The sequence below is a fragment of the Cynara cardunculus genome (assembly GCF_001531365.2).
Source record: "Cynara cardunculus var. scolymus isolate 2C chromosome LG 3, CcrdV1, whole genome shotgun sequence".
Lineage (NCBI taxonomy): Eukaryota > Viridiplantae > Streptophyta > Magnoliopsida > Asterales > Asteraceae > Cynara > Cynara cardunculus.
Genome location: NC_037530.1, coordinates 31,738,244 through 31,748,830, shown reverse-complemented (window position 1 = coordinate 31,748,830; position 10,587 = coordinate 31,738,244). Strand labels below are relative to the sequence as shown.

At 35.3% G+C, this 10,587-nt stretch overlaps 1 protein-coding gene across 1 annotated transcript; it reads left to right on the top strand.

Annotated features, from left to right (window-relative positions):
* Positions 1-1,740: 1,740 nt before the first annotated feature.
* On the top strand, positions 1,741-10,411 carry LOC112509310 (histone deacetylase 5). The gene is made up of 14 exons (XM_025114194.1): positions 1,741-2,114; positions 3,265-3,466; positions 4,446-4,592; positions 4,752-4,861; positions 5,122-5,333; positions 6,231-6,295; positions 6,519-6,689; positions 6,828-6,914; positions 8,015-8,138; positions 8,223-8,344; positions 8,648-8,841; positions 8,980-9,106; positions 9,996-10,060; positions 10,134-10,411. The coding sequence occupies exons 1-14, from the start codon at positions 1,915-1,917 to the stop codon at positions 10,297-10,299; spliced, it is 1,992 nt and encodes a 663-aa protein (XP_024969962.1). The 5' UTR covers positions 1,741-1,914; the 3' UTR covers positions 10,300-10,411.
* Positions 10,412-10,587: the final 176 nt, after the last annotated feature.

Sequence of the window (10,587 nt, the reverse complement as noted above, 5' to 3'; positions counted from 1 at the left end):
TATGGATATGCAAATTCAAGAGTTTGGTGACAGATTTGATGAGGTAAGTTCCGAATTGCTCACTTGTATGGCCGCATTGGATCCTCATTACTCATTTTGTGACTTTGACCCATCAAAATTACTAAGGTTGACAGAGTTTTATCCTGATGATTTTAGCAATGACGAAAGAACTACTCTTGAGCACCAACTTTAACTATACATTGACAATGTCCAACATGATGAATTATTTGCTAATTTGAAAGGTATATCCGAGCTCGGTAGAGTGATGATTGAAACAAGGAAACATCTCGTGTTTCTTTTGGTTTATCGATTATTGAAGCTAGCATTGGTTTTGCCTGTTGCAACCGCAACAGTTGAGAGATGCTTTTCTGTAATGAAGCTTGTGAAACCAGCTTTGCGCAATCGAATTTGTGACGATTTTTTGAATGCGTGTGTCATTTGTGCCGTAGAAAAAGAAGTACTTGCTAAGGTTACAAATCATGATGTAATGACTCGGTTTCAAATGATGAAAACTCGTAGAAATCAACTTATGTAATCACGTATTATTGATTATAATGATTGATGTGTTGGTACATTGTTAGTTTAAGTGACCCCAATGTATAAAATTCCTGGATCCGCCACTGCTTGGTGCAAGCTTTTAGGGGATAAATTACAAATTTCTTATTCTCTATTTTATTGTTGCTCCGTTTTGTTTTTCGTATAACAGATTTAAAGATACCATAATCAATTATATTATTAAAAAATATTTCATAAATTTATAATCGTTATATATTTTTTAAAAAAAGTTTTGTATAAAATAATAATATAATAATCTCCATCGACGGAAAAAACATGAAAAAAATTATTTCTGTATCTTTTCATTTAATTTTAGAGAAATTTCTAAATTTACAGAATTTTTAATTTCTCTATTTTAAAAAATCTGAAATAAGAATATCTTTAACATAACTTTTTTTCTATTTTAAAACATTTATTTGAGATTTTTTCAGCATTAATTAATTTATCAAATAATTTATCAGACATATCCTTAAATCAAATTAACCTTCAATTTTATGGTTTAAATATTTTTTTTATCATGCATAAAATCAAATATTTCAATAAATCAATGTTTACTAGTTGTGTACCTGCGCAATACGGTGAGAGCCGTGAATTTTAACGATTTTGAAGTTTCACTAGCTTTATTAGAGAAGATTTAACGATGATATAAGTTACACTTGATCTTTACATATTAATACAATTTGATTAAACAATCGATAAAAAAATTGTATGATGATTTAAAATCTAATATATTTAAACGACTCCACAAATGCGTTTGATTTACACCAAGTGCAAAAAATCAAGAGATCGAAAGCGAAACCAAAAGTTCGAGAGCAATTGAATGAGAGATGAATGAGAGAACTTTTAATAACTCATGGTGAATATCAGTTTGAATCTTACATTTGGAAGATATAAAGGTATGAGAGGATGAAGACATGAGTGAAATGTGTCAAAAGTATCTTAAGAAAATGAAAAGAAAATGTAATATGCATTGAGAACTTGTATTATATGTTATTTTAATTATAGATTAAAAGATTTTAATACTGAATGTATAAAGTAATAGTACTTAATGCATTATGAGTTGTTTTTAAGACTTTGTATATAAATGTATAATAATTTATGTATTAAAAATTATTTTTAAGATTTTTGATAAATCTGATTTATAAGATAATATTGATATAAATATTCAAAATAAAAGGACGAAATCGAAAATAAATAAAACCCCAAATTGGTGAGGTCACACAAACAACAGAACGGAATCATTAGCTTTTTAGCAGGAGGGAGGACGAATCACACAGCTTCCATTAATTTCTTTCAAAATTCAAATCTCCCTCACTCGCTCACTGGCACTCTCCTCTACCTCTGATCACAAGCTTGTTAATGGCTTTTCCGTCCGGTAGCAGCAATGGAAGTGGAACTCAGGTTGCATCATTGGTATCCGGAGAACAACGTCGTGTTGGCCTGGTATATGATGAACGGATGTGTAACCATTCAACACCTAGAGGCGAAGACCATCCGGAAAACCCCGATCGTATTCGTGCTATTTGGAACAAACTCGTGTCTGCTGGAATTCCACAGAGGTGACTTCTTTCATACTCGATACGCCGTCGTAAGCCGTTTATTGTGGCTTTTGGTAAAAGTTTGGAAGTGACTTCACTGACATGAATTTGTTCTCAAATTTGAACTCTTTGTATATTCTTATGCTGTCTGTAAATTTTATACTTGAAGATCAAAGCAATCCCTTAAAACTTTTGATTCTATCAACAGCTACAAGTTACTTGCTATGAAACTGTCAGTTTCTGAATTTTGAGACACAATTGTGCTTCAAGAACACCCCCACCATTGCAGGATTGCAGCCCAAATGGAACGTGATCAATAGACGCACACAACGATTTGCCATTGACTAGACCAGACTTGACTTTTTAGGACTGATCCGGACCCTGCCCACATCTACCAGAACGTGATCATAAACGCCCAAAACTATTTGCCAAATTGATCCTTTATGTCAGGCACATCAGTTCTATTTTTGGTGTTCACATCCACAGGACTTGCTGTATTAAACTTAGCAGGTGTTTGCAGCTTGTTTCTCTGCAATTGTTATTTTTCTTTCTGATAGATCTGTTTTTTAATGGGTATGTCATCTGATACGAGATTTTTCATGCAAGCTGGTTGGACTTTGGAGCGTGCTGCTTTTAATTTTGGGCTAAAATATTACGTAGTTATATGGGCTATTTTTTCATCTTGTTTATTTTCCTTGTTACCACATATCAAATATGACTTTTTAAGTTTACACCAATTGTTTCAAGAATTAAATGTTAGCATTAATTTACTTAGACTTAGCAAACCGAGAAGCTTCGTTTCTGGTACTAGTTTTTATTATAAATCATACTCCCCACAATTTTTGTAATACTAAATAAAACAAAATCTTAATTCTAACAGTGACTTGCTTCACCAAAAAGTTCTCTAATTTTTGTACTATGGAGATAATACTTTTTTGGGGGACACAGGAAACCTATCTTGCTATTTGTGGTGATTCTTCAAGTCTTTCTTTTTCCACCCTTTCCAAATGCTGCAATGGCTTATCAAAGTGTTGTTTGTATTGAATATCGTTTATTTACAACCATTGTAATTTCAACTGATGAGGAAATAACCCCTCAGGTACAGAACTTCATTGTTTGGTCATTTTCAGATGTATTCATGATTTAGTTTGCATGCTATTTTGTATTTCAGATGTGTGGTCTTTAATGCCAAAGAAGTGAAAGACACATATATAGCTGAGGTTCATACTAATAATCACATTAATTTGATCAAGACTATAAGCTCCAAAAAGCTGGCCCCACAAAGAAACAGGGTGGCTGCAAAATACAATTCAATATATTTTAATGAAGGTTCATCAGAAGCTGCTTATCTTGCTGCTGGATCTGTGCTTGAGGTGAGAAGCTCAGATCTACATCCCTGAAGTTTTATCACAACACATATATTTCCTTACCACTTATTTTCCTCGCAATATATTGGTACTGAACAGGAAGTTTTGCCAGACATATTCCAGATATCATGTTTTTTGTCAACATGTTGTTCATCAAGGAAACTTCCATGAATCACACAATTGATGGGCTGTCTAAAATTTTTGTTGACTGAAATAGTTCAACCAATCCCCTAAACTACTAACTACTAAACTACCAACTACTATTTACACAATTATATTGTTCTTATATATGGTATACTATAAATGGGAATTGATATATGAAGTAATTCACCATATACAGGTGCCTTATATCGCATTAACTTACACTAAAGCTAATTACCTAGTGACCGCACTCGCCAGGTCAACTATGCTCCATCAAACTTATAACTTGAATGCATGCTCTGTTTTTAATCAAATCGCTACCTTAGCATCAAAGAATAGATGGTCTACTCTAAATATTCTAACACACAGAAGACTCCTTACCCTAGGAGCAGGATGAGTGATTCATCCAGCGAGCGCCTGTGAAGAACACAAGGAAAACAGGAGTTCTAGTTCTATCCTTCTTTTGATTCCAGTAAGTTGTTTCAGAGAAGAGGATAGTTTACAAACTTATTTCTCAATAATAATAAAAACATGAACTATTGGGATTAAAAAAGGATAGATGCCACCCTCTGGGGCACCCCCACTGCATCGGTCCCACGACCATCATGGGAGAGATAAGTCACGTGAATCAGTAGTAAGTGGTGGTGCCCAGGTTTGAACCTGGGGCCTCCTTATGGATGCCCACCATCAATGATTAGCAGCAGTGCAATTTGGTCTTGATGTTCTTACCATGATTTAAGCTCTGATACATTTCCTTGTTTTATGATTTACATGTTTCTAAGCAACTGTTATATGGTATCCTTTGCTTGATTGTAAAAACAATAATAGATGATTTGCTTAACAGGCTGCTGAGAAAGTTGCAAAAGGGGAGCTTAACTCTGCCTTTGCAATTGTTAGACCTCCTGGACACCATGCAGAAGAAAATCAACCAATGGGATTCTGTCTATACAACAATATTGCAATTGCAACAAGCTTTCTTCTTAACCAAAAAGTGAGACCTATAGCCTATATGTGTTGCTATACCATTAATGTGCATACATATGCTTATGAGCACAGATGTCCAAATTCTTGATCAATGAATACAGGTTGTCCGATCAACAATTGTCTGTAAGCTATGCATTAACTGAAGTTATATCTTCTTGTGTTGTAGGAATTGGATATCAAAAAAATATTAATTGTTGACTGGGATGTCCATCATGGAAATGGCACTCAAAAGATGTTCTGGAAGGACTCTCGAGTGCTGTTCTTCTCTGTTCACAGGTACATGAGACATACAAATTATAACTTGTATTCTTATACACCCTTGTTGCATCAGTTGGAAGTTTTCCTCTCATAGGATTAAGATAAACTACTCCTGGATAGCTTATTAATTTTTTTGTGTCATCCCTGTGTTCTTGCTCACATTTGCATTTCAATTATACCGGTACACCACTAATTGGGTTACTCATTCTTAGATTTTCTTTTGTAAATCATTCAATCTCCGGTCATGCTTATTCTTGGAATACATTGCAAAAATGCAGGCATGAGTTTGGGAGTTTTTATCCTGCTGGTGATGATGGTCATTATATCATGATGGGTGAGGGACCAGGTGCAGGATATAATATAAACGTTCCCTGGGAGAATGGTCAGTGTGGAGATGCAGATTATAATGCAGTTTGGGACTATATATTGATCCCAGTTGCAAGAGAATTTAACCCTGACATAATTCTAATTTCGGCAGGATTTGATGCAGGTCAGCTCCACCAACTGTCAATAAACATGACAAAATTATTCCAATTATCACCCATGATTAAATAAAGTTCTTAATTGTGTTGCAAATGACTTTATACTATTGATAAGGCCCCAGCATTTCTGTAATAGACTTGGTCGGGCTTGTAAGTGTGCTGTGAGTTTACTACTTGCTTTATAGCTATTTGACCATACTTTGATGTGAATTACCCAATTTTGAATCCAAACCCAAAGAGTAAATTATCCCACAGGAAAGGGGAAAGGGGAAATGTCTTAACATACATATTATAGGGCAAATAAAAGGTAGGATAATTTCGATCATGGTTGGAGACTGTATGTGTGATGATAGACAACCGACAAAAATTTCATTTCACCTTTTTTTTTCTTTGGAAAAGGAAAAGTTAATGCTGAACAAATTTTTCTAGGAGTCCTAGTGGCATAGAAGACTTTCTGTTTGGAAAATTCTAACAATAAAACAATATCGTCTATATGGTAGACTGTTCCTTTAACCCTTAGGTATGTTTGTTCGTTTTATTTGTATTTGGTTGGTATGTGCAGTGAAAGAGTCGTGGCCTTCTCTTCTAGATTATGTCTACATGCCTATAAAAAAATAAAAATATGCAGCTCTTTTATTTGTGTTGGTTGCATTGGCAAGATTTTTCTTTTTTTTATCTTGTTATTTTTTTCTATGTCCTGTCTCATGATAATTCTGTCTTTAAAATGTTACATCTTTATAATTGTTGACAAACAGATGAAGTATTTTCCTTTCGCCCCTGATGGTTGCATTTGCATGAACATTTTTGGACTGTCAACAGATTAGATGAGCATTTGCGTGCTGCATCCCATCTTTCTTTTCCTCTCTTGAGGGTTTTAACCTTTTTTTAATTGTATTCTTGAGCAGCCATTGGCGATCCTCTAGGAGGCTGCCGTATCACACCACATGGTTATTCTATAATGCTGAAGAAGGTTAGAATCCAAAAACGAGGTTTACATTACTAGAGCATGTCCTAAAATAAGTGATAATAAAAGTGTCTTCTTAGATATTGTGTTTATCATACGCTCATTCACTCCTTATTTCTCCCATTTGTATATGAAGGTCTAGGTTACTTACCTCTGTTTCAAGAAAAAACAAAAAACTTCTTGGAACCAATATCTTAATGGTATTTCTGTTGCTTGATGCATTGTATAGTTGATGGAGTTTAGCAAGGGAAAGATTGTTATGGCGTTGGAAGGAGGATACAATCTCAATTCTTTAGCCAATTCAGTACTTGCTTGTGTAGAAATGCTGCTAGAAGACAAACCTATTGTTGAATCCTTTGAGGTTTATCCATTTGAATCCACATGGAGTGTGATTAAGGCGGTAAGCTCCTGTATCCATCAATCTTAAATTTTGTAAATTTTTAAGTTGCTAATACTATTTCAATTTGGAAAATTTTCAAATGTCCTCTTACGCGTAATAGCTATTTGTCGTTCTGAGGCAAAACTTACGTATGGTCAGGTTCGTGAGGAATTAAGTGCATTTTGGCCGGTACTTGCAGAGAAGTTGCCTGAGAAGTTGCCAAGTAGAGTAACGCCTCAAGTTCAGGTAACGCTTGCGTTTTCCTCATATAGGTCATGTATGTTTTAAATCGTAACTACATTTCATTTGTTCCAATAAGTTGGTCCTACTTATTAATTATCACCTAAGTGGGTTGCCTTAAACTATTGCCTATAATAGGGTCACAAGATGAGACATCAAATGGCTTGACCATTGTACACTCAGTCAAATATTGCATATGTCTACTATTTGAAAGTTCTCTAGTTACAGTTACCTATTTTCTTATTGTCATTGCAAAACATTGATGATATAAATTTGAATCCACAGGGTTCCCTTACATTGATGAAAGTTCATACATTTTACAAATAGTCAAATACTTTTAAAAAAACTATGTCACATATCAGATTTTGCAAGTTTCATGGGTGAAGGGACTACCATTGTGAGATTGTCTATATACTAGAGAAGTATGTAAAAGGTTTGGTCTTCTGGATGTTGGGATATGAGAGGTTCTGGGATTATGTCCAGCAGTACTCTTCGGAAAACACAAGGTGTACTTGTTACTTAGGAGTGACAGATGGCCATTAGTCAAAATATACTCTTTTTGGCTTTCATATTTTCAATAATTACATGAGCCTGTTATTTTCTCCAACCCTTTTAGCAATATTTACATCCTTTTGGGGTTGTGTTTTGAAGATGTTTTACAATTCTACATTTTTTCAAAGATCTCGTCATAATCTTTAAAATTTTATCTTGAGTAATTATGTATTGTTTCTCCATTCACATTTCATCCATAAATGCTCAATCTTCAAATAAGATCTATCAAAAGATGATATTTTTCTATTAGTGGTTTGTAATTTCGATTCTTATTGATTTTATGTTAACAGCCATTTTCAGTGATGAACGCATCAAAACAATAAAAATAATCCCCTAACCGTTGCTTTAAGCAAAAGGCTCATCTATTTTTGGGACGGACAGAGTGTACAAATGCTAAAATTTAACATTAGAAACTTGTAGTGTGTTGTTATAAGATGGAGAGTTTTAGTTTGTAATTCTTGTAGATAAAGAATTCATATGAAATGGGAACAATGAACTGGGTCATTGAAACACACTTGTTCCTGAATCTTGTTATGTCAATCATGGGGTTGTAGATATATAGCTCGCAGTCAGATGATGAGTATGATGATGGTCCAAATACATTATCAGAGGATCTTCAGGAGGATGTTACAATACCACTTTCAAAACTGAAAGTTAGCGATGATGCTCATGATGCAGGTTAAATTCTCCAGTCTGCTTCCATAAACCCTTAATTCTTATTTTATTTTTCTTTAATCTAAGTAAGTTGCAACCTAAATCTAGGTCAAGCTGCTGCTGCTTCTCCAGCTTGGAGATCTGAGTTATCAAAAATTGATGTTTGGTATGCCTCTTTTGGATCAAACATGAGTGAGTCAAGATTCCGCTGTTATATAGAAGGTGGCCAGGTAAAGTAGCCCCATGCCTAATATTGTTATGCTTGATTATAAGATGAAGCGATGAAGGATATAAGAATGCAAACCTCTTAACCTATTCAAATTTATGTCATTATTTGGTTCCATCTTTGAAAATCCTGGCTTTATTATCAGAAAGCATAGTATCAATACTGTAGAAGATAATATGGCTGCTTAAAATTTCCCAGACTGGGATATATTCCGAGTTGCTTGATACCCTTTTGTTATATGAGCTCATAACTGTGCCTAGCATTATTAGTTCTTGGTTTTCTGTTAACGCTATCACTTATTTTCTAGGCCGAAGGCATGCGAAGGCCATGTAAAGGGGCTGTAGACAAAAGCCAGCCGAAGGAGGTCCTGTGGAAGATCGTTCCTCACCGTTTATTCTTTGGTCGAGAGAGTACAATTACTTGGGGTCCTGGAGGGGTTGCTTTCCTTCATCCTGCAAGTAGCGATCAGGAGAAAACCTATATGTGCCTCTATAGGATCACGTATGTGATTGTTAATATCTCTCTCTTAAATTGTGTTCATGTTTCTGTCATTTTGACATGCAAGATCTGCTGAAACTTGCTCTAGTTTTCAGTTTCTTTTGTATATCTTTCTCATGATGGATTTGATTTATCATGCAGTCTTGAGCAGTTTAACGATGTTCTGCTTCAGGAGAATGTCCTTACAGACACAAGTTCTCCTTTCTTTGATCTGAATGCTTTAGACTCCATCGAAAATGAAAAGAACATTCCTTTGGAAGCTCTCAAGGTACGCCCAAAAATGTTCTTGCCAACCTCTCTTTTTGCTACCCTTATGAGAATACAACTTTCAGAAAACTACTATTTTTCTAGCCATTAAAATTCAAACTTGAAGACATCCAGAACATAGAAGTAAAACAGGATTCCTGTTCTATCTGAACCAAAATGGCTTCTCCTTGCTGCAACCTCTCTGACATTTTCTAATTAGGGTTGATAAGCATATGACACCCCCATATACAAAGCTTTTACAGGCTTTAACAATTTCACATCTACAGTTGTTGCTAGAATTCTTATTATAACAATAGTAGATATATCAACATAAGACCAATTGCATTTATATGAAGAAAATCAGATAGCACATATACAAGATAACTATAATCCTAACTATCATAATCGTTCCTTACAAAATTTGGGTAGGGATAATGCCCTGCAGAACCCACCATCCTGGCTCCCTCCGACACCTCCCGCCAACTCAAGATGGATTGTTCCTCCAAGTTGTAGTCTAGTATACAATCCAGGGTCAGGCTCCATATCTCACACTTCCCCTTTTCATTCATTACCCCAAATAAGTCAGTACATGGCTTTCTCATTGATTAAGTTTTATCTTGCTTGTGCATTTGGTACGTTGGGCCTGGACGAGACAGGACAAAACAAAAACTCGTTGTCCCATGTTTAGCACGACATTAGATTGGGACAAGATATGGGGAACAAAAATCAAGGTGATCAGACAAGATAAATAAATTACTAAACTACCCATGTCAAAATAAAACCCTACAACTTTCCACCGCCTACCTCACTATCACCCCTTGCATACCAAACGCACCCCTAAAGTACAACTTCTCCGAGTCAACTTTTGAAAGTGGAACGTTTTTTGAATCCAAACAAATGTTTTCCTGCAGGATGGTTGGTACCATAACGTTGTTTACTTGGGGAAGGAGAAGGATATTCCAATTCTGACAATGACGTAAGCTTGTTTTCCCACATTTTGCATCTTCTATTCCAGGCATGTCTTACAAACACTTTGGTTAAAAATGCAGGTGCACTGTTGGTCATGTTGAGGACTTTAAATCTGGGAAGACACCAATTTGTGCTCCAGCCAAAGAATATGCAGACACCTTGGTGAGAGGACTTGTACTGGGAAAGCAGCTGTCAGAAGATGAAGCCACTGTTTATATACAGGAAGCCTCTACTAAACCATTATGACCTCAATCTCTATCATATGTATATATTCCTAAGAAATTGATGAGTAGCTCTCCTGATCAACAAGGATTCATGCTTTTGAACTCCAAAACTGATGGGATTTGAAATTGGCTCACCAACCATCTAACCGTATTATGTCTTTTAACAGTTGGTTTTGCACTTCTGTTCATTGTTAAATTCATGTCAAAATTTGTACTTCTCACCAGCCATCCAACCATACTGTCATAACTTGCGTTCATCATGCTATACTCATGGGCGTAGGGAAGGAAAAAAAGATGCATTTGAGCAACT